Source organism: Canis aureus, chromosome 3, assembly GCF_053574225.1.
Source record: "Canis aureus isolate CA01 chromosome 3, VMU_Caureus_v.1.0, whole genome shotgun sequence".
NCBI lineage: Eukaryota > Metazoa > Chordata > Mammalia > Carnivora > Canidae > Canis > Canis aureus.
In genome coordinates, this window is record NC_135613.1 from 14,395,942 (window position 1) to 14,423,217 (window position 27,276).

The following is a 27,276-nucleotide window of genomic DNA, read 5'->3' on the forward strand; positions in this document are numbered from 1 at the left end:
GTTTATATTCCTGGCATATTGTAGTCGCCCCCAAATATTATTGAACTATTACCCTCTCAGTTTTTACTTTAACATTCTTAATTGGTTAATAAGTCATCTAGAAAACATATCGAAGTTATAATAACCATATCCTACACCACAGAAGAATTTTAAGCACTGAAAATGTGTGTCTGTACCATGCACAATAAATTGATAGTCAAAGAGCTTTCATCACCTTTCCTTGATCTATCAAATTTGAAACTTCAAAGCCTCCCTTGGTTAAAATGTGATATTCCAATGCCCTTGATAACAGTTTTAAATATGAATCCTGGCCTTTACTTGCCATGTAAATGTGTTTTGTTAGGAAAGCAAGCATTAAAGGGAAATATCCTCAGTCACAATATTTAATTATAATTAGAAAAAGAGTATGGATTGTATAGGAATTAGGAAGAAAAAGAGTGTGGATTGTATAGGAATTAGTAAGTTGCTGATTCATTTCTTATTCTTTGAAACTGTAATAGAGCTTGACAACCATAACAGCAAAGAAAGATTAATGAAAAATACATAAGTATAATATATGTGTTCATACTCCATAAAATTATTTATTTCACTTGGCTAGAGAAACACTTAGAACATCATTAAATCCTAGAGAATAATGGTTAATAATATAGTTCTTTATTACTTAAATAATTAGAAACAGGTCTTAGGTAAGTGTTAGAAAAAAGTCAATATAAATGGAACATTCTTTTATGAAGCAAAGAATAAATAAAATCACAATGAAATGTTTTTGACATTAAGTCATTATGATTTATTAAAATGCATGTGTGTATGGCTCTTATATGCATATGAAAATAAAGTATGTAATTAAATAGTTGGTAATGTTATTCCAAGCCAATATAACTCTTTTCCAAATTGTTAGCTTTAAATGCCAAGGTTTCACTGTTATTGATTTATCTTTTCTTATCTACAGTGTACATTTTCAATCTTTATGCCTTTTTTCCTGTGTTTAATATATCATTTAATATTATATAATGATAATAATAGTATATATAATGTATAATAACTATTATAACATTATTTTATGTGAATCCTGTGGTAGTAAGAGAAATATTTGTATGAATTGCAATATGTCATTTAGATTAAACTAATGATGACTACGAGGGGCCCTTCTTCTCTCTTTTAATTTAAAGAAATTAATCAAGTGCCTCTTTCTTTTTTCATAGTGAAGTAGTCTGTGATACTAAATCCTGATTCATTATGATATATCCTAACTTAACTTTGTTTTGTTTTGTTTTGGTCAGGTTGTCCTGACAACAGCTTTGGATCCAAATGTAAAAATCCACTTGATGGATTTCAGGGATGCATGAGACTCATTTCTATCAGTAACAGGATAGTAGATCTGATTTCAGTTCAACAGGGATCCCTTGGAAACTTCAGTGACCTCCAGATAGACTCATGTGGAATCACAGACAGGTAAGGACAATATCATTTCTTTACCTTGACCTGTCCATTTTCAAACTTTTGGCAGCATATTAAAATTTATATAGAAAATGATTATGTTTTTAAACTTCTCTTTCCTGCCATCACCTGTTCCACAGAAAATGGATGATATTCACATTAGAAATAAGAACATACATTTTTTAAAAAAGAAAAAGAACAATACATTTTTAGTTTTATACTTCATATTTCCAGGGATAAAATTTAGATGGAAGACACGTGACTGTGTTATTTTTATGTACAAATGCTGCCAGTTTACTAAAGGTAATATTGATGCTGCTGTAATTTTAGATAGGTATAAATGTATCAAAATTATATCATTAAACTCAATAGATTAGTATACTCTAACAGTAGTATTGATCACCATGTACCAATAAGTCAGAGACCTATGAGGCTGGTTATAAAGTGCCTTTTGCTTCTCTGACAACTGAGTAATATTTTCAGAGGCGTGGCAATTTAACTGGTTGCTATGCTCCTAATGTGTACCTTTCACAACCCATTACTGTCTTCTCTGCAGGAAAAGTCAAAAGGAGCCTCTCCTCTGGAAAAGTTTGGAGCTGTAGCATTGATTAAGATATAAGGATGATCTCGTAATTTCAATAGGAACTCTAGTACAGGACATGATAATGCAAGATTTGGGAGGACAAGTTGTAGAGGACAAGTAACTTTCAAAATAATAATTGATAGTTAATAATTTAAAAATATTTTTAGGCATGGAGAACTATAGCCAAATAATCTTGCCAATCATGCTTTAATATCAGGGGTGTTAATTTTAATTATTGAGTTCAATGGAATGTCATACCCATTACAGGTAAAAAAAATTAAGCAATGTTGTGACAGACTTAGCCCCTACCCTATAGTAGTATTCAATATATATATATATATATTTTTTTTTTTTTAGTATTCAATATATATATTGAATAAACATAAATTCTGAGCTTTAAAAATAACTTTTCAATTGTATAAGGGATTTTATCAACATAATCACTCATCTATTATAAATAATATATTATATCTGATAGATGGTTAGTCTGTCAGTGTCTCTGGATCCTATTTTGAACACTAATAGATACTGTGTTGTGTGTAGAAAAAAATAATTGTAATCTCATTTAGCAGTGGATTAGAAGGCCATGCTTTCCTCTCTCTGAATGTACATGTATTTATTTAACTCAATGTGTAGATAAAATAATTCTTTCTATAATGAAAGATGATATGTAAAGGAAGAATTTAGACTGTAAATGTCAGGGACTAAATGGCAGTGACCTTCTCCATAGTTACATCCATACAGCCCTAGATAGAACCCTAATCCCGATATGGGGAAGGGCATCTGGCAAGGCTCCCTGAGCCAGCTCTCTTGAGGTGTGGGATCACTTCTCAGTGGCTAACGACCATGAGGGCCCCGTGGGAAGGGTCAGTCATTCACACTATTAGTGATAGTTATGTTCACCATCTCAGTTGCAGACAGTTCTCTCTGTACAAGCTGATCTTCTCCCATGGGTTTCTCTAAAGCTGCCCTTTTACACAAGGAATCCGGACTGCCTGTTTTCTGAAGATACACACTTGTAAAACAGAGGACCGTGATACAGCACAATTGGAGAATGAATAGTTTTGATACCACATCTCAAAAACACTTTTCAGAAATAGTGAGCAAATTATGGATAGATCTTGGCTATCCATGCTGTTTTTTTAAAGAAAAACTTATGACTAATGGTAACCCTAGTAATCTTAAAAATAATAGCAAAAATTAAAGTAATTTTGGTATTTACCTTTTAAATTTCCAAAAGTATCTCTGAACTCATCTCTTATGTTCAGAAGAAAATCTATATTCATTTATTTTGGTCTAATGTGCTATACCGATTGACATAGCTGCCAATCACTATTTCAATAAAGGCTTTTTAAAAATCTGTTTACCAGGATATATTCTAAGCACTTAACATGGATTAGTATTTAAGTTTGACTGTATGTGTCAGGATGATGTGAGTGTGCAAGGAGTCTGAGAATATATGTATGAATGACCTACAAGGGTGTGCATGTGTTGGGAGAGTGTGGATGTTTGTGTGTGTACATTTGTATGAGTTACTGTGTGAGGAGTTGTATGACGGTATGTGTAAGAATTTGTGTGAATATGTAAGGTGCTTTTGGATATATGAGTGAGCTTGTGAGTGTGTACATGTGTGGGAGAGGCTGTATGCAGTGACTATGTTCTAAAGTGAATTTTACTTATTTTTTTAATTTTAAAGATCTAATTGGGTTTATTAAATGATTTATGAATTGGGCAGTGTCCCATTTAGCAGATATGGGAGCCCTCCCTAAAATGATTTTTAAATTAATTAATATGTATTTAAAGTAATCCTCACAAAACCCCTTAGGGCTTGTTTCTGATAGCATTTGTTTCTTACAAATCTGAAAGCAGATGCACAGAGAGGTGGAGTTGGCTAAGAGGACATGGCTCAGAAGCAGAGCCCGCATCAGATCTCAGTTCTCTGGGGCCAGGAAAGCCCCACTGAAATGTCTGTCTGCCAAGCTTCATAGCCCCCTGCGTGCACATTCACATTTATTGTGGTTACTATTCATCTATGTACAATAAACTCATAATTTAATGGTTTAATAAATTGCAATTAAAAACACAGGAATTTAAAAATATACTTAAAAGTCTGACAGGAACCTAACAGTGTTAGCTCTTTTTTGCCTTTGACTTTAAGTTGGATCAGACCTACCATAGAAGTATACATATATTTACACACATGCTCACACTCACATTTACATAGTCTTTAGCACACATTCTTTACACACATAGATGAACAGCCATTGCACAAGTCTCTCACGCATATCTACATACTTGTATGCTCACTCACACACCCAGAATTCTTTTCCATGCACAACCCTTACACATATACTCATTGTGCTCACATCCCTGTGCTTCCTCACTCATTGATCCACACACATGCACACACTTACAAGACCATTCCCACACCCCTTACACATTCACATCTTCCTTATGAATGGTCACACATATACACACTCATCTAGAAGCCCTCACTTTGTCCTCCGTGGACATGCAGGGGAAGTGGCCCTAAGGCAGAAATCTGGGTGTGACTGAGGGTTGAGGGCAGTGGAGGTGATGATGGCACCAAGGAGCCGCTGCCCATATCATGTGTCCATGTCCCCAAACCAGTTTATGAGCAATGAAATAATGATGGAAATGTCTATGGGAAAATGTTGGAGCTAGAAAGAATAGTTGATAGGTTATTTCACTTTGTTTTGGAATAATTAGTGGGGAGAAAAGTATAAATTGTTTCGACATTGAATGAAAATCAGTACTTCATTCTGCAATGTAATTTGCCATAGGTTACTTACTAATTGTCAAACAGAGCTATTACATGGTGAATTTAAATAACATCTACAATCCAGTATTCACATTGTAATAAAAAATATAAAAATTCAAGTCTAATAGGAATCAAGGAAAATGAACTCAGTATCTTTCAGCAGCAGCAAATCAAACAGAAATAGCACATGGGTCACACTAATTATTCATTCTTTAGGAGCTTAGGTATAACTGCTTACACCTGCCCCCTTTTGAACCGTGGCTGAGGCCTGTAAAGAATAGCCTGCTCTGTCCTTTTCTTTTCTGATCACCAGCTATGATTATTATTGTTTTAATTTTTTTAATTTCCCTCTTTCTTCTAGATTGTTATTGATTTAAATGCTTAAAAATTAAATGCATCATGAAACACTCTCCAAATGGACTTCTGTGAATCTATAAAAATGCTAAAATATATATAAATTTAATTGGCAATGAAAGATGCCAATTATTTACTTTAAAAAGCAGGTTGTAAAATAACATATGATTATATTTATAAATAATCACACACAAATGCATATTTATACATATGTTTATAGTGGTGATTTTTATGTATGAGGTTATAAACCATATTTCTTCTCTATTGTTTCCTGGATCATATGAGTTTTATACAGTGGATATCTATTTTTTATAATCAGGAAAAATCAATAACATTATTTTTGGTTAAAACTGGAGAAATCCTATAAGCGAAATACGAAGTTTCTCATCCTTAGTTTTAATAACGAAGGTGGCAGAAACGCCAGCATGAAAACATTCTTGATAGGCCTTAGAGCTTATTTTTTTATTCTGGGGTAAAAGAGAACATTTCAGGCTTTGGTCTCAATATAGTTTTCAATCTAAATTCTAAAAAATATCAATAATCTGATCAGGGCTGTTGATACCAAACAGTTGATCAGCTGATACCAAAAAGCTCCCCAGCTTCTCAGCTTTTTTGTCCACAGCGCCCTATGTATTTCAGTGATTTTCTCATAGTGTTCCAAGCCCAAGGATATTACTAACACTTTCATTTAAAAAGTAGCCTAGGTCCAAGCAACATATTTATGTTCTAAAATTTAGTTACTCTTAAAAAAGAAGTGTGTGTATACAATCATATAATTATAAATTTCACTATATTATACATAGTTTTATATAATTTGCAAAATCTTTTAATTTTATTTTGAGTGAAACACAACTGCTTTGTAATTACACGTGTTCACTTGTTGAGTACTGCACAACTTTTCAAAGCTTGGGATCAGGTCAGACACTGCCACCCTCATTTTTGTTCAGCACTGATTTCACATGGTACTAGTTTTTTTAATCAACTACCGAAAACCCAGCTACTTAAAGCTAGGGCATCATTAAAAGGAATGTATTATGATCTAGTGTTGAAGTTGAACTACCTCACGCTAGGAAGTTGCAAAGTCTTGGGGCTGATATTGAGTATTCCTGCATTTTTCTTGAAAAGTTAAAATATCCTGGGAGCCTCTGTGAATTCCATTCAGCTCCCAGGAACACCCTGACACATTGCTAGGAATTTGTGTGTCTATCCGGTGTGCCTTCAACATTCTTGGAGGTCTTCATTTTACTTAAAAAGTGAATAAAGGTGTCCCTCTCTCTTCCTTCTTCTTTCCTTCTCCTTCTATATTCCTTCTCCTTTTAAATATTCAGTGTAGGGCAGCCCCGGTGGCCCAGCGGTTTGGCGCCGCCTTTGGCCGGGGGTGTGATCCTGGAGACCTAGGATCGAGTCCCGTGTCAGGCTCCCTGCATGGAGCCTGCTTCCCTCCCTCTGACTGTGTCTCTGCCTCTCTCTCTGTCTGTCATGAATAAATAAATAAAGTCTTTAAAAAAATAAAAATAAGTATTCAGTGTAGTAAATCAATATGATTAAGTGTTGTTATTCTATGTAAGCTCTTGATATTTCTGGCAACATATTGAATTAGTGTTATGTCACTTAGGGAAAAAAAGGGCTCTAATATAATAGGCATGATGAAAATTAAGCAGTCACAACTACCTGAGGATTGGTTGAAATCAGATGAACTTATTGATTAAAGGTTTGGTTCTGTGATTAAACCACCTTAATGAAAGACTGAATTAACCATTAGTCATGTTAACTTTACTCTTTCTGTTACTGTTGACATTCTTCTTTCACATGACCATGTATAATGATCAACATTCTATGATTGCTCAAAGTGAAAAGTAGTGATTGTATCTGCACCTTTTCGTAGGTGTTTGCCCAACTATTGTGAACACGGTGGTGAATGTTCCCAGTCTTGGAACACCTTTCACTGCAACTGTGCAAACACTGGTTACACAGGAGCTACCTGCCACAACTGTAAGCTGAACGCACTTGCTTCTTCTTCCCTCTATTCCGATTTCCTTGTTCCACTTCCCTTCCCATGGCTGTGTGCATATATGTCCATATATTGGAATGTACAACCCTGAATTCTAGCATCCAGTTGCTTTCTAGTTTATTTTAAATCCACACCTCTTTTTAAGAAGTTAAGGATGGCAGATAATGATGTTAATCATATTAGTTTATGTTATTGAGTATTTTCTAAATGCCAGGTACTGACCTAGTATTTTATATCCAAATTCCTTGAATTCTGATGACCACCTTAGTGGGTGAGTACTGTTATCATCCCCGGTTTACTCATGAAGTAACAGAGATTAATCACCTTGCCCCAGCCTCCTTAAATAGTTGAGGCACAGTGAGGATTTGAACACTTGCAATTATGCTCCAGAGCCTGGAATCACAACCCACATTCTTCCTATATTATAAACCATGCAATTTTTCTTATGAAATGTTTGCATGTGTTAATAAGACTCATGTCATTTTGATGTCCACTTTTTCAGTACATATTATGGAGAGATCTAAATGCCCATTTTTCTTTCCCATTTTTTTCATATTATTGCTGACATTGCTGAGTAACTCAACTCCTACTACTATGTTCTATAGACTTGACTTCAGGCAAGGGTGTTATGTGCAAAGTCATCAGACTCCCTATTCCTGGTCTCTTCACTGTGTGCTATTTTGTACTCCTGCCAGAGTTGAGATTGGAATCCTAGGCCCCCAGCTCTGGACCTTCTGTAAGGGATCTTCAGAAGTCCTGATTCAGGGCAGGTGAGGGTATGAGTGGGAGGAGCTCTTGCTCTCACCCCTCATGCCTATACTGCTGCAGCCAGAGTCATTCCTAGGGCATCAGTTTATCTGTTGGAGTGCCTCATAAGATCATGAAGAATGCCTACTGTTGCTAAAGCCACACCTCACCATAACCAGAAGCCAAGTTACTTGAGCCAGGTCACCCGGCTAGCAGAGGGACAGTCTATGTTACTTTTTTTATATGGTCCATCATCCTCACTGTAGTAACTAACTCAAAACAAAAAGCTAATTGGAGGTGTTTTAACTATTTATCTGTACTTGTTACCAATGACTGAATCTAAATATAAACACAACTCTGAGAAAAAAAATTGTATGATAAATAAGATATTTTCATCTGTGGCCACAGAGTGATCTAACCACTGAGTTAACTTACTAGGTTCTAGAACAGAGAGTTCAAATGGACCTGTAGGGTTTTGGCCGATAACCATTCTGAGAAATGGGGCCAGGATGACAAACCTGGTTATAGTGAAGCCTTTACTATTGTTAGCATAAATAGAGGAAGGGGCAGGAATAGAGTCTTTAAAGGTTTCATTAGAATATAATACATTATAAATAGTCATGTTATGAAGAGTTAAGCACTACACATAAAGCAAATGTCCTCCCCGTTACCCTCATGCAATCATGTTTCCTTTCTAATACCAGCCCTGACTCTCAAATTATGTGTCTATCCTGCCAACCTCTTTCAAAGAATTTATGAACATATATATGTGCATATAGAAGTGAATAAGCTAACCATTTTTACATGCCCATTTCACTGCACAGAATATAAATGTGAGTAGAAAACAATCTATGTTTATATTCTTGTATTATATGATAGGAACAAAATAAAACCATCAGACTGTGGGGTAGAGAAGTAAATTTGTAAGATTATCTGAAATTTCTGTAACACTGAGCAAATTAGTTACATTATTTCATATTGCCTAAAAAGTCATTAATATAATTTCCAAAAATTTAGACTAGATCAAGGAAAGATATTCAGGGCATTGCTTATTTCTCATTTCATAAAATAAAAAGCTTGATGGAATTTATCAGTACATTTGGCCAAGTGTTCAATGAGACGTGTGCATCATATACAATTGTTAATACCAAATTTTGTACATGGCAAATGTATAATTGTATAATCAAAAACATCCAAATATGGATCAAAATACATTGAGACCACTTGAGGGCATATTTCATATAAATATTTCTCCTGCTTCCAATTTTAATTATATTAAATTCTTATTACAGGGTATTAGAAAGTTTCTTTTATAAATTACTTTTAAAATTATTGATGAGTTTTGTCAGTCATAATTTAAAAAAGACCGTATCTATAAATAATTTTATGTGAGAAAGGAGAATAGTTAACATTATTTAAAACTTTTTTATTATGTAATTATTGGATAATAGTGGACTATTTAAGGAGATCATACTCCTGTGTTTCAGGTGTTAATTACAAGGTGACACTAGAATTAGAAATTCCAAAGTGGATGTTGAAAGATCCATTTGGATGGATGTCCAAAATGAATGTTATAGTATACTTATAAGTGTTTTGATATTTAAAACACATTCTCTTTTGTTGTTTTGCCAAATGTAAAAATAAATTTTTATTTTGAGTAAGTAATTTCATATTCTATTAATGACAAAAATGCCACAGAATTCAACCTCACTCTCCCTTTTTCTATATAACCTACTTTTGTCTGTATTAATTTTTTTTAAAAAAGAAAGGGTTTTGTCTTAAAGTATGTTTTACCTTTTCTCCTGGTCAATAATATACATATTAAATTTCAAAATTTGGCATATTTTGTGTTCAAATTAAAATTTAAGAGATTCATTGTATCCTATTCCATCATTTATGAGGATCCATTTTTTTACAGCTATCTATGAGCAGTCCTGTGAATCCTATAAGCACAGAGGAAATACTTCAGGATTTTACTATATAGATTCAGATGGAAGTGGTCCCCTGGAACCCTTTCTTCTATACTGCAATATGACTGGTGAGTTAATCAACTTTCATTTAATAGTTAAATTTGCATGAATGCTTTAACCACACAAAATTAAAATGAAACCAGTAGAAAGTTGACTTAATTTGCAACTTGATTAAAATGTATATTGTTCAGTGGAAGAACTTAACAAAAATCTTTAAAAAATAGTTTCATGGTAATGATTTAAAACCGTTTCATTATTTTCAATGAATGTGATATTTGTATAGAACATCTAATAATAAATGTATCTTAGTAAATCCCCAAACATAAAGGACAGATTTTATTTCTCTGAGAAAATTGATTTAGGTGAAAGCTTTGAAAAATATTTACATTTTTAAATGTAGGTAAACATGACTTGTGTTCTTGAATTCTCTACTTATATAAATTTAAATAGGGATTAATGGTCATGGAAAATGTGTTTGATTAAATTCAACATTCATTCATGATAAAAGAGAAGATGAAAACTCAATAAATTACCAGTAAAAGGAAATTTCCTTCTTTAAGAGTATAACAAAAAACCTATAACACATATCACACTTTATAGTGAAATTGAAAGCTTTACCAGCAGTAACACAAGGATGGCTGCTATTGGATGCATTCTTCACCATTATATAGGAGGTGCTTGCCGGTGCAATAAAGCAAGAGAAGGAAATCAAAGATTTAAGTACTAGAAGGGTAGAACTAAGATTCTCATTATTTGTTTATGACCAGGTTATATGTTGAGCACATTCTTAATCTACAAATAAACTATTAAAATTTTAATGATCACTGGATATCAAGTTAATATAAAAATTAACTTTATTTCATTTCTGTATACCAGCAGTAAGCAAAATGAAGTTTTAGAATATTTTGTTTTTAATAGCATAAAAAAATCTCAAATACATGGTAATAAATCTATGAAAGATATGCATGGCTTCTACATAGATAAGTATAAAATGCTCATGAAATAAATTAAAATTCTAAAAAATGAGGAAATACAAAAATAAAAAATTCTATTGATTAGAAAACTCAGTATAGTATAAATATGAATTCTTCCCATGTAGGTATTGATTTGATACAAATCTTGATTAAAATTCCAGTGGGGTGTTTATTTGTTGGTTGATGTAACTGTTTTGGTGAAAACTGGTATGCAGGTTCTAAAATTTATCAGCAAATTTGAAGGGATGGGAAGAACCAAATCAATCTTGAAGAATAAAGTTGAAGAACTCAACTCTAATAGATAAAAAGATGTTATACTGATAGGCTAAGTGAAACAGTTTGTGATTGGCACAAGAATAAACAAGTAGACCTTGTTATTACAAAGTAGAGAATCTGTAAACAGACTTACTCATATATGGATTGTTGACTCATTGCAAAGGTGCCATCCATATACATGAGGGGAAGATGGTCTTTATTTTTTTTTAAAGATTTATTTATTTATTCATGAGAGACACACACAGAGAGAGAGAGAGAGAGGGAGACACAGGCAGAGGGAGACTCAGGCTCCATGCAGGGAGCCCAACATGGGACTTGATCCCAGGTCTCCAGTATCACACCCTAGGCCGAAGGCGGCGCTAAACTGCTGAGCCACCCAGGCTGCCCAGAAAGATGGTCTTTAAACCTGTGGTGCTGGTGGGGGTGCAAGAGGGGTTGTATATAAATGTAAAAAGGAATCTTGATCCCTCTCTTCATCATCAAACCCCAAAAAATGTATTCTAGATGAACTATACTGTCTAGTATATTAGCCACTAGCAACAAATGCCTATTTTGATTCAAATTTAATTAAACAATTAATAAAATTAAATAAATGGAAATAAATTTTAAAAATTTTAATTAAAAAAACAAGATTAAATCAAACATCTATTTTTTTCTCAGTCTCACTGGTCACATTTTAATTGCTCAGCAGCCACCTATTCATTTCATCATTGCAGAAAGTTTACATTGAATAGCACTGTGTTAGGAAGTCACAGTTTTCTGGAGCAAAACAAACAGAAAAAGGAAGTACTAAGTTGAAGTAGGAGACGTTTCAGAGGGGATTCACCATTTAAGGTCAGGCAGTGAATATCTGGGGAAAGGACATTCCAGGCAAAGAAAATAGCAAATGATAAGTGCTGAGAGCTGTGATCTTACTAGGTGCATTCAGAAAATAGCAACAAATCTAATGTGGTTGGAGTATGGCAAGTAATCGGGGAGTAGGTGGAGAGTAAGAGAGAGTCAAGTAAGACAGGGGCAGGAGAGGAAGTCATGAGGTCCTTACAACAATGTATAAATAAGGTCTCTGGTTTTTACTCTGAATGAGATGAAGACACCAAGGAGTTTTAAGTAATGATGGATGCCATCTGACTGCTTCTGATGGGATCATGATGGCTCCTGTGTTGGGAAGGGCCCACCTAGGAGCAGAGGTACACACCCGTATACATGGGTATATATAAGATACAGATCTATATGTTTGCATATATAATGTATGTCCATCTGGAGTAGAGACCTGCTTGGAGACCAGTTCAAGTATGCAAGAATCCATTCAAGATGATGGTGGTGGCTTGCCCTGGATAATAGCAATGTGGACAGGGAAGGGAGGTTTGACTTTCTCATTGAATACATGCGAGGTGTGAGAAAACAAAAGGAAACAAAAATAATACCACATTTTAGCTTGGGCAACTGGAGTAGTTGAGCTGCCATTATTTGAGATGTGGTCAGAAAAGATTTGAAGTAGGGGGCACCTGGGTGGCTCAGTCAGTTGAGTGTCTGATTTAGGTCAGGTCATGATCTCAGGCCTGTGACATCGAGCCCCACAGTGGATACCACTCTGGGCTCAGTGCTGCACATGAAGCCTGCTTAAGATTCTCTCTCCCCCATTTCCCCCTCCCTAAAGAAGAAAAAGAAAGAAAAGAAAAGAAAAGAAAAGAAAGAAAGAAAGAAAGAAAGAAAGAAAGAAAGAAAGAGAAAGAAAGAGAGATGCAGGGAGGGAGGGAAGGAGGGAGGGGGGGAGGGAGGGAGGGGAGAAGGGAGGAAGGGAGGGAGGGAAGGAGGAAGGAAGGAAGGAAGGAAGGAAGGAAGGAAGGAAGGAAGGAAGGAAGGAAAGAAAGGTTTGAGGGGAAAGACCAGCAGCTCAGTTTTACACATTTTGAGTTTGACATGTCTGTGACACATTCAAAGGAGATACTGAGAAGACAGTTGAACATGGGAGCAAAAGTTCCTTTGTATTAATATGTGATTCTAAAAACTGGAGGATGGTGGCAAAACCATGGCAACAGATATTTAGAGAAATTAGAAAATTAGAATGTGTCTTCAGAGATTTTTCATATAACACAACCATGTGGCTTCCATTTCCTTTTCCAACTGTTAAGGGCTTTGCCTGTCTTAGTCTGTTTGAGGTGCTAAAGCAAAATAACCACAGACTGGGTATCTTACAGACAACAGAAATTTATCCCTTACAGTTTTAGAGGCTGGGGGCCCAAGATCATGGCGCCAGCATAGCCAAGTGAGGGCCTCTTCTGGGCCACTGACTTCCTTTATCCTTACATGATAGAAGGGGCTCCGTGGGGTCTCTTTTATAAGAGGACTAATCCCATTCATGAGGCCTCCACCCTCATGACCTAATCACCTCCCTAAAGCACCCCTTATTAATACTCTTCATTATCCTTGGAGGTTAGGGGATTCAATATGTGAATGGGGGGGGGGCACAGATATTCAGAGCATAGCTCTACCCCACACACCACAGCAACCCCAGACAGTTGATGGTTCCCACGTTTGTTCCCTCTGTGAAGTTCCCCCTTCCACACAGGACACATTCCCAGGCAGCACCTTGAGTCAAGAGGTTTTGACAAAGTGGCTAGGGTGAGACAATAGGATCAATATTTTACAAATCTTCCCAGTTGATTCTTATGTGTACCCAGCTTGGAGAGTTGCTATTTTGGGCCTGTGGTTCTCAACATTTACAAAACAGACTGCTCTCTTATATGAGAATTAATAAATTTGGAAATACCTCACAGTGAGGAAAGGAAAGCTTTGCAAACGAGAGATAGGAGTTCAGGTGTCAGTTAACTTTTTGTACAGCTTGGACTATGAATGAGTATAACAATCTTATCAGTGTATCCCTATGAATCCTGTCTTCCCACAAATGCATCCTAAAGTAGTCACATGCGCGTGCTTTGGAGTCTATAAATCAGATACCTCTAGGTTGATAAATATCTCTCATCTTTAAAACTCTAAGGAACATAGTAGACACACACACACTCCACACCCATACACACACACACACACACAATTCTTGTTATCCGCGATGGTTATGTGCCTTACAGCAACCACAGACACTAAATTAGCAAATATTGGACCATTGCTCCTAGGGAAATGTAGTAAGATTCGATTCCTGCAAGCCTCTGGTCACAACATTCTCATCAACCGATCAACACATAACCTAATTTGAGTTGTGTTTCAGGTTAAGGACACCTTATTAATATATACTGTTAATTTATCAACATTGAGCTCACAACCAATGGCACCGTAACTCATACCACGGTGAAGCTTATTCTAGCACATGTTTTCTTATAAGGCACATCGCAGCCTCCTTGTGCTTGGAATCCTAGATGGCTTTTCTGCACCACACTTGGCGTCCATTTTAACAGTGAAATCATTAAGAAAGAGCACAGAAATGGAAAAGAAATGGCATTGGATAGACCACAAATAAGATACTTGTTGACAGTATGCGAGCTAAGACAAGGAGACAGAGCATGGCCTGGTTCCACTTCAGCTGGACACGTGTCTAGTGGGCAGCTCAGGCTTTTTGCTGCTTTGTGCATGTGTCAAGGAGTCTGAGAGCACCTCCGTTTGGGGGGGTACAAATAAATATGAGTGAGTAAGCGATTCACAAATAATGAGGACCTGCAAATAATGACTATTGAGTATATACACATACGTACATATATGTATGTTATTGTTCTATGGATGATTCCAAAATGTATAAGCCATGTGATCTTATGTTATCTAAATGATAAGGAAATTATCAATTTCATTTTACTGAATTACTCCATTTCTGTTAAATCAATATTTACCTCGTCATGTTACTCTCCCAGTTATATGCCTCATATTAGTCAATGAAGTCTCATGTTAACTATAACAACTCTAAGAGACACAAAGGAAATATGTATATACACACAGAGAGCGGTGAAGGTGCTTTCAGCAAAATTATCAGAAAGTATTGATGCAGAAGACATTCATGACGTCTTGACGGCTTGAAAAGCAAGCCATTGAGGGCAGAGACACAGATAATCCAGTTAGGAGGCAGCTAAATGTCTTCAGAAGCCCCAGAATATTGAAATACATTCACACTAAAGTGACAATCCCAGAATGTAACAACCCAGTGAAAAATAATGTTACAGCTTGAAACATTTCCTATTGATCCCATTTTGCAAATGAGGAAAGCAGGGAGGTTGGGGAAGGCAGGCTCAAGAATCATTAGGGAGCAATCAGGGACGGAACACCTTGTCTCTTTTCTCCTAGCCTGAACATTTTTCCACTAGAAAAGGCCATGTTCTATCAATGTCTCATTGCTTGTAGCCAATAACATATTCTCTAGTTATATGAATCAAGTATTATAATTATAAAAACAAGACAAAATGCTGAATCAGTAACTTGCAAATGTGTAACTTTAAAAAAAATCCAGTTATGAGTCTAGAATCAGTGTCAAACAAATGATTCCACATAGGTTTAAATACCTTTAAGCCTTACAAGCTAAAAACTACAAAGGGAACTTCTTTTGAGTAGATAATTTCCCAAACTCTGTTAAAGACTGAAAATTCTAAACAGAGTACTGTAAATACAGTTTAAAAATAAGGAGTCAGGATAACATGAATCCCAGTGGCTGGCCCTATAGAAATGTTCACAGCTTTTTTTTTCTTCCATACTAAATCCACTGTTTTTTCTATAATGAAATGGTTTTATGTTCAAGATGTTTCTCATCATCAAACATTGCATTGTAAGGACAATTGTTTCAGTGGGGAGCCTGATGAGTGCTAGAGCCAGCCTCAAACTTTTGTGACAATGCATATTCCATGGCTTACGCTCACCCTTTCTCGTTGTACCACCACTAGGACAGCTGGATCTAGTTTTGCTGACTCAGTAAATTGAAAGACCACTCTGCTCACTGAAAAAGCTCTCCATGTGCTTCTGGGACAGGAGCTCCTGAGACCATTCCCTGTGAAGGCTGGAGAATATGAGATATGTAACAGCAAAATTATTTGTACTTTAGGGATTTCAACAATAAGGCCTTCTTGATAGCTCTGAGAGTTAATAACTAAGGATCATTATTCAGAGGCAGCCTTGTTTACATCAAGCTTTGCTCCAGAATCCTGGCTGTTCCTCTCTTTCATCTCCCAGGCTTTCCTGAACACAGCACTTCCTATCTGACCTCCCAGCTTTTATTTTTTTTTTTTTTAATTTTATTTTATTTATGATAGTCACAGAGGAGAGAGAGAGAGGCAGAGACACAGGCAGAGGGAGAAGCAGGCTCCATGCACTGGGAGCCCGATGTGGGATTCGATCCCGTGTGGGGCTTCGATCTCGGGTCTCCAGGATCGCGCCCTAGGCCGAAGGCAGGCGCCAAACCGCTGCGCCACCTAGGGATCCCACCTCCCAGCTTTTAATCACATCTATCACCGTCCGCTGTTAATCCTGAAGGAACACAGGGTCTGCAACTGTGTTGCTTAAACAGCATGTTTTTTTCTTTACGCTGTTATCACGCTAAAAAATAGGAGCCAGCCTAAGATAAATCAAGTTCTTAATTACTCAAGTGCTTTACATACAATCTGTATATTTGAAATCTCCTCAGGGAGAGACACCAGTAGACCCATGCTGCCTTTCAATTTTTGAGTGTATTTATTAAATTTCATAGATTTTTCTGCCCATTGCATCTGTCTTTCCTGTCTTGTGTCCCTATGTCTCCTTACTGCAACTCTCTTTGCATTTGGGTAAAGGACAGTTTTCAACAAAGTAAAATCTTGACTCTTACACAGATATAAAAATAAAAACTAAAAAACACATTTGAAAGATTTCATCTAGCGCATTATTAATGAGGAAACTGGTAAGACGTCACAACCAGTCCAAAGGAGAATCCAAGGGACAGACATAGCTGTACATCACTAATATTGAAATTAATATGCAAATGGAGGCGGGACTGGCTTCTTCCATAGTGAAGGAGGGAGAGCCCATGGAACCTGGGCCAGATGAAATTTGCTAGTGTATGGACAATCGTTTCTTGTTGTAAGGAAATAATGCCTTGCTTGCTAAGCAAATAAGTAAGTGATAAATAAATAAGTAAATAATAAGTAAACAAATAAGTTAGTAAATCTGGAAGCCTCTGTTAAAGGATAATCTCATATAAATGTATGTCTTGGAAGTTAGAGATAGTGAATTTCTCTGGAGAGATTAGAAGGCTTATCTCCCCCAGAGATATTTGCCTACATTCTAAAACTGATCAAAACAAAACAAACAAAACAAAACCCTATGGACTGGTGCCTTTCCTCAGATGTCTGTTGTATTCTAGAGCCAGAATTCCTCTTTCCCTCTGTGAAGGGGAGGAGAAGATGTGCTCAGCCATCCCCTAAGACCAAGACCTCCAAGTCTCATAATTTGGGGGTTTCCTCTTGAGGTACAACCACAGCATGTGCAGGTGCTTCTGGTACTCCCTGGATTGGCCCCAGGGAAATTGGGCGGTAGAGAACTGATGCTGCTAGGATTTTCTGTGAGGAAATTGTCCCTGATCCGGGGACTCCTGTGTCTGTTAGCGTAGCTCTCTCTATCATCCATCTGTCTAAAGCTAGATCTAGTTAGAAAGATAGAGATAAATGGATATAATTCAGGTAGGATGGGATGATAACTGGTTAACTTGCAAGTAGGATAACATCTCATACTCTTCATAGTTTCAGACTTGCAAAACGGCCAGTTTTCAATTTACAAAGCTCTAAGACAGCTAAAAGCCGTCATAGAATCAGAATGGTTGTACTCTAGTCTGGACAGCACATTGTTTTTATTCATTCATTTATTCCCTCATTTCTTTAATATCTTCTGCATTGTGCCAAGCCCCTGTGCCTTGTGCCACAGATACTGTGGGTAGCAGATCAGAAACTATCACTCTTCTCATAGAGCCTGCAGACTAGTGGGGAAGACCCATAGAATAAATCACAAAATACTGAATCATAAATTATGATAAAGTCTGCATCCTTTACAGTCATAATTTCTAAACATCAGGTAATGCAGTCATGTCTGAAAAAGCGGTAAAGAGGCCCTGGATGAACAGTTTTGAGAGATTCCCCTATTAGCAAAGCACATGAGCTGTGGAGCATGGCTACTGGGCACTTGTATCCAGTGTTCATAACCTATTGTGATGATTCCATTGTGTCTGCTTTGCCCTGAAATCTAGGTTATCTAATAAATGCAACATCTGTTTAACTTCTTATTTTGTAGAACTTTTTTTTAAAAGAATGAAATCACTTACAGAAACTACCATAAAATTGTAATTTTAGAATTTCAAAAGGCAAAACATTTCTGTGCACTGTCCTTTAAGGGTTGTCCAGCACCTTGGCCTTGGATTAAATTTACAACACCTTAAAAGACCTTTGGAATCATGTGTTAGTTGTGAGCCAGTGGATGCTGCACGCTAGGAAGCGCCTCTCAGTGTGACTGAAAAGACAAAGAGACAAAGGCCTCAAGCAGGTATATTGTCCTGCATCTTTGGCAGCTACTTGGCCAGAGTTGAACTTCCTCATGAGGCCATTGATTTACCAGAAGGAAAGAAGAATGTTCTGTTGAATAATAAAAGCAGAGTCCAGTGGGAGTTAGGCTAACAGATTTGCCTGATTAATAATCATAAACTTCTAATAGCCAAAGTTGAGTTGGCTAAAATCGTAGAATTTCAGACCTACTATACTGTCTCCTATGTTTATCTTCCAAAATTGGGAAATGGAGGCTCAGATTTTTTTTTAATTTTTATTTATTTATGATAGTCACAGAGAGAGAAAGAGAGAGAGAGAGGCAGAGACATAGGCAGAGGGAGAAGCAGGCTCCATGCACTGGGAGCCCGACGTGGGATTCAATCCCAGGTCTCCAGGATCGCACCCTGGGCCAAAGGCAGGCGCTAAACCACTGCGCCACCCAGGGACCCCTGGAGGCTCAGATTTTACATGACTTTTCTTAAGTTCACATTCCATTCCAGATCTGCAACTCAAATATCCTGATGGTCTCTATACTATATCACTATCTGGCCACCCATAATTAATACCATTAGCTTATACAGCATGTTTTCTGTAAGGAAATTAATTTACTGATAAAGCTCTATGGTGAGCTGAAATGCAAGACAGCAATAAAAGTAACAGCTATTGTTTCCAAGAAAAATAATGATGCACACATGGAAGGCAATGAGGCTGTCAAAGTTGTCTCCTGTCTTATTTAGCAGACCTGTCTATTCAAAATTCTGGTGACCTGGAGAAAGGTGGGAGTGAAATTACGTATCTTGTTTTGATGGTCGATCCATGTGAATGTATTAACTAAAAAGAGGGGAAGAAATTACCTACTGGTTTCCTCCAATTTGGAATAGTCCTCTATAATACCGAAGAGTTCTGTGACTTAACAGCGCATATAGAGCAGAGTTTTGACAACTTCCAATCTGTTTCTTATCTATTAAGTCAGAGGCCCTTTCATTAATCTGTTCATGTGCCTGCATCTATCACAGTAAATATAATGTGAAGTCAATTTCTAGGGAAGTTGAAGGCTACATACAATATGCCTATCTTCTGTTACAAACTGTAGGATTTTTATTTCATTTAATAATTTTGGTAATCATTATGACGGTAATGTTTACAGACATTCAGGTGTCAGTGGCTATTACTCTAGTGAGTACTCAAAGGTACTTTATTTTTGTGTTCATTGCGTTGCTGATGCTGTATCAGAAGGGCTCAGCTCAAGGGAGTAACTTCCTATGGCACTGCATAACTATGCACATCACACAACACCAAAATGAATATTTAAAGTTCGATTTAAAAAGAAATTGATGTGCACTCATAATTAAATGTTGTCTGAAGAGAGATATATATAGGCCATAAAAATTTGACTTTCCTTTTGCTGGTAACAGGAATGATTTTTTAAGAGTAGAAAAGTCATTGCTTACATTATGTGACTTAAAATACTTTAGATATTCAAAGATACACCTTTTTTTCACATTGTAACATCTCTGAAATCAAAGTGTGTCAACAATCAACAATGTTTTATAATTATAACAGGCAGCTATGTTTTTTCTTTTATAAGATAAAATAAAATCATGATGCATCTTTAGACAGTCGAATATTGGATTCGATGAATTGAAAAGTGTCACAAATTCTAATAATTAGTTTTCTTAATATTTTTCACCATAAACAATTCCTGGTTAAATTATCTTAAAAAGTAAAATAAAATCACTGCAAATGCATGGCAATTGTATAAACTTCAGGGAAAAGAATCACCATAATTACCATAATTAATTTAAAGAATTACCATAATTTAAAAATTTTAAGAATCCATTTGTGTTGATTCTACCTCTCAGAGAGGTTTGATGACTAGAAAAATTTGACTCAGATAAAAGGTGATTTTGATTTTCTTTATTTATTTTAACTTTTGCAGACTAGTGATGGTCTCCTCTCTTTCTTCCCCATTTCTGCATACAAGAAACTGCATGGACCGTCATACAGCACAATGGCTCTGACTTAACAAGAGTCAGAAATACTAACCCAGAGAACCCATATGCTGGGTTTTTCGAGTATGTGGCCAGCATGGAGCAGCTCCAGGCCACAATTAACCTTGCCGAGCACTGTGAACAGGAGCTTACCTACTACTGCAAGAAGTCACGACTTGTCAATAAACAAGGTAAGGAAACTGAGGCATCTGGCCTGCTGTGCATATTGCACAGTGCACTTTACTTAACCAGCTCCTGAGGATTTTAATTATGCCAAGGTAGTGGCACTTAGCCACTGAGAGTGTATGCCCCCTGTATACTTAGCAAACAGGTCACAGTCTGGAAGTCACAGCGATGCTTTTGCCTGAAGAAAAGAACAAGGTCAATTTACGCTGAGCTTTGTTCAAAGCCTTGATTGCCTTCAGAGTCTCTTCCTGGCCTTAATCAGATAACTCTACAGAAAAGGACTCCATTCTGATCCTCAGTGAATGCTCAGTGTTTATCCCTTATAAAGGGCAACCGATGCATGCGGTTTGTCTTGTCGTGGAAAAGAGCTAATGAAAATATGACTTACTTTTCTGAAAGTGACTATTCCGTGTGACTCTTTTTCATGGATTGTTGGCGGTTAGCCTCTGGGTAAAATTGAAAATTAGAAGAGGCTGCTGAAAACAGTTTATTCAGTAGGTTAAGTAGGAATCAGAAAACCTCTTTTAATCTTTTATTCTACTTTTTATGACTCTTAAATTCTGTTTTTGGTTTTGTTTTCTCTTTACAATATCTGGTTAGGTGACAATATCTTGGGTCCCACCAGCTTCGCCTTGGTGTGGGCCTTAATGGAGCATTTCTGGAATTACTACAGGAGCCTTCCACCTGGCCTCCTGGAGGCATCTTTCCATTCCTTCTCCCCATCCAAGATGCACTCTAAAATGTTAGTCTTTATGAAGGGAATTAACCACTCAGAAACACTGCCACCATCGTGACATTTTGCCATGTCTTCCTCTTCATTGTCTGTCCAAAACAGACTCTTCCATCTGGATGTCAGAAGTGCATGTGCTCGACCCACCCCCACCCTGCTTATGCAACTTTCATGCCACCCCACAACACACTATTTTCTAGCAGCAATATCAAGGTATATTTCTCTTTAGAAATTAGAGAAGATTCTAAGACATCTGTATAATAAAGTCATTGGTGAATGTTTACCCCTGTTTGTTATCTTACGAGAGGTCTGGATAGCATGACAAGAGTTTTAAAAGACCTGCATTTCATATATGAATATCATATGTCATCTGGATTAAGCATCTTGGGATGGCACTTGAACTTGTCATTTCTAGTGAAGCACCTCTTTTACTTATTCTCCACCCATGTAGTACAACCAGATTATTCTCTCCCTTATGCCTGGCTTCACACACCTTCCTCCTCCTTTTCTACCTCCTTCTCCTATTTCAGAAGGTTCTCATTTGACCTTTACCCCCACCAACCCTTTCATCTTTCTGGTCTTCCCTCAAATCTTACCTCCTGAAACCTCAATCCTATTTGTGAATGACCATCAGATAGTTTGTAGTGCAAAGAGCATAGGATTTAAAGGCAGGGAAAGATATAAGTTCAAATTCTTGGGCTCTCATTGATTAAGTATAGAGCTTGGATAGAGGAGTCTTTATCAACCTTTGCTTTCTCTTCTACGACATGGGGCCAGTAATGGGATGTGGCGGTGATTGGGTGGCACAACACAACACATATAAAGTGCCTGAAGTGAGCTTCTGTCTTCCCAGCTCTCTGGTACATCACAGTTGTAGTTAACATAGCAGTTAATATGCAACTGATGGTTCAGTTGTTCATTGTTGCTAAATATTGATCTTGGAATCTAAGAATATAGATAAGCAAATATGGAATTGGATTCTAAGAAGAATGAGAACCTTAATTATAGAAAGATAAATGAATAGAATGCAACAAAATGAGTGGAACTGCTTAACTAGAAAAGAAAGACAAAAAGGAAGACAAACAGCAAAGTCACAAATGAACTAAACTCTGAAAGAACCAGCAAACAAAATCCCCACAGAGTTAATAAGCAAACACCACCCAAAGAGGACAGACAATACAGAGAATGAAGGAACCCCTACCTTCATGGCCAGTGGTACCCATCTTTTGCTGAGACTCCCCAGATGTTCCAGCCAGGCTTGAGAGCCACTAGTAAAGAAAATTAACTCCTAGAAGGCTGTAGAACAAGAAATGATGATAATTATTAAATACACAGATTTTCCTAAGGTCCATAACCCTAGAGTTCATGTGGAATGAACTTGATTTAGAAAAGAGAGAGAGAACAATTTAGGTGTTGAGTTCACAATAAGAGATACATGGAAAAGAACAGGAAGGAGGTGTCAGGCCAGTTTAATTTACAGTTTCAAATCTTGAACATCTAGCAGTTTTAAGTAATAATGGTGCCATTATCATGGATGAATAAGGTGGGATGTGTATGTAAATACATTTTCTGCAAGCTGTGGAGCTGTGACTCAGCACATTGGACAGATGACCAATGTAGATACTCATGTCATTTGGAATTTTAACTACAGGAAGTAGAATGTCTGACCCTGATCTCTGATATTTTATAATTTTAATTTTTAACTTAAAAAGTGTCTCATGATTTTATTCATTCTTTCTTATACTTACCTAAATTCTTTAGGACACTTCAAGAACTCTTAAAGGGAACCAAATGTACTTGGTACCTTTAAAACATTCAGTGGTTTCTATTTTATAAAGAAGATGGAAATTTAAAAGTGACAATATTATTCAATATTTAGGAATAATTTATTTTCTTTTAAATCTATGAACGCATAATGTTTTAAGCAGTATGTTGAAAAATATCTGTTAAATGTTTCAAGGTGATTTCACCATCTGTTGATGAGTTTATTATGCAATATAAAAAAAAAGATGAAAAATCTTGACTTTAATGTCTTTGTCCATACACAAAGACTCGAAGATTTCCAATTAACTTGAAGTTCTGGCATGGTATGGGCTGGTATGTATAGTAACACTGAGAGAGAGTTTGTTGGCATAGTAGAGGTCCCACCTAATAGTAAGTCATTATAAGCTTTGGCATTTATAAGTAAAGGAGAAATTAATAAAAGTCCCAGATTTTCAGTTGGGCTCAATAACTTAAAAGTTTTCCAAGTCAATAGAAAAATGATCTAATACCTTTGAGGAGCTGACTGATTTGCTGTCACATTCTTCTCATGCCCTGATTCTCAAATGACTATGATTTTTCCTCTCTATCTATTGTTTTTTCGAAGATAGATGGCCTGCATTCCTCACCTGAATGTCTATTCTTTGCTCTAGTTCTTTGGCATCATGTTTAGCCGTAACTCTGAGAAAGAGCTGGAAGCTGAACATTCATCATAGAAAGAAATGCATTTGGCTAAGGGAAATTTTGTTTTTGAGTGTAGTATTTGCTCAGGCATAAGATCTTTCAGTGTTATTTCTATAGTCTTCAAATAAATAGCCAAGACATTAAATAGAAGAAAAAAAATACATACTTCCAAATAGATCTTAAATCATAACAAGGGAGTGCCATACCATGCCTGATGTTTACTAAACAACTAATATGTTTTCAGCCAATAAATATATTGAGATAAATCACAGACTTTCCATAACATTCTATAATGTTTTAATGGGCATTTCATGATCTCAAATGAAGTTTTTTTTCCTGATGTGTAAATTACTATGATTTATATTTTGATGTCTTCTTATTTCAAAAAATTGTTTTTAAAGAAATTACATATGTGAACTGCTCTCAGAACATCAAGTATCATGCCTGAATTAAGTAGGAACTACTAGTTTCTTTCCTACTTAAAGAATCTATTGACCATTTAAGATTAAATAATAAAATACATATTTTAAAACCCTTCTTAAGGCAATGCCATTAATAGGCATGTTTGGAATATCCCTATATCAATCAGTCTTCTTTTTTCTCCTCTTACTTACTCTTTTGAATGATTTGGGAAGGAAGGGAATGACCTGGGATGGAAGGCTATGAGGTATAGAGCAGATATCACATTTCTCTCATTTGTCTTTCAGATGGAAGCCCTCTGAGTTGGTGGGTCGGAAGAACCAATGAAACACAAACATACTGGGGAGGTTCTTTGCCTGATCCTCAAAAATGTACTTGTGGGTTAGAAGGAAACTGCATTGATTCTCAGTATTATTGCAACTGTGATGCTGACCGAAATGAATGGTGATTTCCTTATGAAAAATAAAATTTGTTTTTAAAAATGACTCACTCAGAACATATAGTATAGTGAGGCAGATACTGAACAAATTAGTACAGTGAAGAATTAGATAAAGGTATGTTTTGATGAAATCTTTTACAATCAATCTGAATCCTAAATGTTAAGACCAATATTTTTTTATTTGAATTTTTTGGTAATGGATCATAAATCATTACATTTTATTTTTGTACTAGGATGAATAGAAGCATTTGTTTCATGTTTCCTCTTCATTGTAAGTCAGTCATCATTCTCTTTAAAAATAAATGTAATTAAGAATTCTATTATTCTCAAAATATATTTATAGCCATCAATTACTAAAGTACATTTTTTCAATAATCTGCCTATAAAACCTTTAAACATGTAAACTTGGAATTTCTTACAATTATTTGAACATTTTTTAAGGACAAACCATGCCACAAAGAATTAATATTCTATTTATATCTTTTTAAAAAAGATTTTATTTATTTGAGACTGAGAGAGAGCACAAGGTGGGGAGGGGCAGAGGGAGAGGGATAAGCAGATTCCTTGCTAGCACAGAACCCCAACTCGACTCTGGGCTCCATCCCAGAACCCTGAGATCATGACCTAAGCCGAAGGCAGACACTTAACCAACTGAGCCACCCAGGTGCCCCTCTATTTATCATATCTTTAAAAAGGAAGTCTAAGACATTTAGGGATTTGAAAACTGAGCCTGAAATATTATTTTAAGTATAAGAGAAGTCTTATGTATATGTTTGCCTTTGAAAAGTTAAAAAAGATATTATGTTTGAGATTAGAATTGAAATGTACATTGGTTTTATTTATTTGTGCAGTGAAATGTTTCTCAACTTTCCTCTTCACACTTCAACATACCATATGCATATCTTACATCACTAAGCAACTGGATCTGTACATAAGAATTATTTTTAAAAATACTAATCATCAGTCTGGCTGTAAATATGATTGATTTGGTTACAGAATGTACTTAATTTCAGTAACATAGTCTGATGTTAATTGAGCTCATGTTTTGAATTTATATACTCTTATGTATTTACTTGGCAAACATCAGGGCTATATTATATTAAAAAGACAGATTCTTTTAGAATACCCTAAAAGGAGGTAGCTATATGGAGTCATGATTATACTTTTAGTGTTACATGTTTGGTATGAAGAAAACTGTGTTACTTGCTCGAGCTCTAATTTTTCAAAATATCTACTTCCTTTGCAGGGCACTCTTTTTTCACTGCCTTCACACACACACACACACACACACACATGCCTACACAATAATAGTGTATTTTAAAATGCACATAAAATGTTAATAGCAGTGCTTAACAGGGGAAAAAATAACGTAATCACCAATAATTTTCCAGTGCCTTTATAACATATTATTCATCATAATGTTTAAAAATAAGATTTTGAAACTCGTATATTACATTCTGCCCATGGTGAAGTAGGTTGCATAGAGCTAACCTTCCTCAGATACCTTTATAATCCCAGGAGATGTATTTATAAAAACACCTACTTGAAGAAAATTAGGAACAACCAAGTACAGCTAGAAACTGTCAGGGCTGGAGGACCTTGACCCTTGAAAGAAGGGAATCCAAGTGGATGAGATAGTGTTTACATGCCTTTTCCCATGAGGGCACTGACCAGACCATATGCCATGAAGTGGTTAGGATGCTGAGGGGATACTAGATTTTTTTGGCATTTTTTTGGCTTGAGATTTCAGAGGACAGAGTTTGGGGCTGCCGAAGTGACTTAAATTTGATGCGGGAGTGGAAATTGCAGAAAGAAAGCTAGCTGGATGGAGGTCGCTCCACCAACTCCATTCTGATCCTTGGCTGCCCCGAAATGTACATACACAGGGGAGGTTTCTAGGAATCAAACAGACAGCTGCAGCTGGAAAACTGAACAAGTTCTAGAAACATTTCAGTGGCTATTACCAGAGGGGAGACAGAATTTGGAGTTTAAGTCTCACTAATTGAGACGGGCTTGTAAACTCCTTAGCTTTCTATAGCAATGACAGAAGGCCCATGTCTTCACAGTAAAGACCGTGTCACCAGAACTGAATATGATTGAAAACTAAGAACAGAACTGATGCCGGCCCACCTAAGGGAGTACAAAACCAAACCTCCACAACTTACTGTGATAAGACTGTGATTTAGCTGTCTGTGAAAACAAAAAGGAAGTCCTAAGGGAATGATAACAGAATCCAGAGTCTCTACGGTGTATCACCCATAATATTCAGAATATTATAACAATTGTTACATATTCCAAAAAAGTAAATTTGACCCAAAGTCAAGAAAAATAAGTCATTAAAAAAAAGAAAAGAAAAATAATAGTCATTATTAGAAATAAACCCTGGAACACTGATGTTTGACTAGTGAGCAAAAACTTTGAAGACTTAAAGGTAAAAT

The 27,276-nt window shown here is 36.2% G+C and overlaps 1 protein-coding gene across 1 annotated transcript in view; it reads left to right on the top strand.

Annotated features, from left to right (window-relative positions):
* Positions 1-27,276, top strand: part of CNTNAP4 (contactin associated protein family member 4) — a 242,322-nt gene that overhangs the window by 157,593 nt on the left and 57,453 nt on the right. The window contains exons 10-14 of the mRNA XM_077890879.1: positions 1,281-1,452; positions 7,042-7,148; positions 9,833-9,952; positions 20,612-20,809; positions 24,687-24,843. Of these exons, the coding sequence (XP_077747005.1) occupies positions 1,281-1,452; positions 7,042-7,148; positions 9,833-9,952; positions 20,612-20,809; positions 24,687-24,843 (754 nt within the window). The remainder of the gene's footprint in view (positions 1-1,280; positions 1,453-7,041; positions 7,149-9,832; positions 9,953-20,611; positions 20,810-24,686; positions 24,844-27,276) is intronic.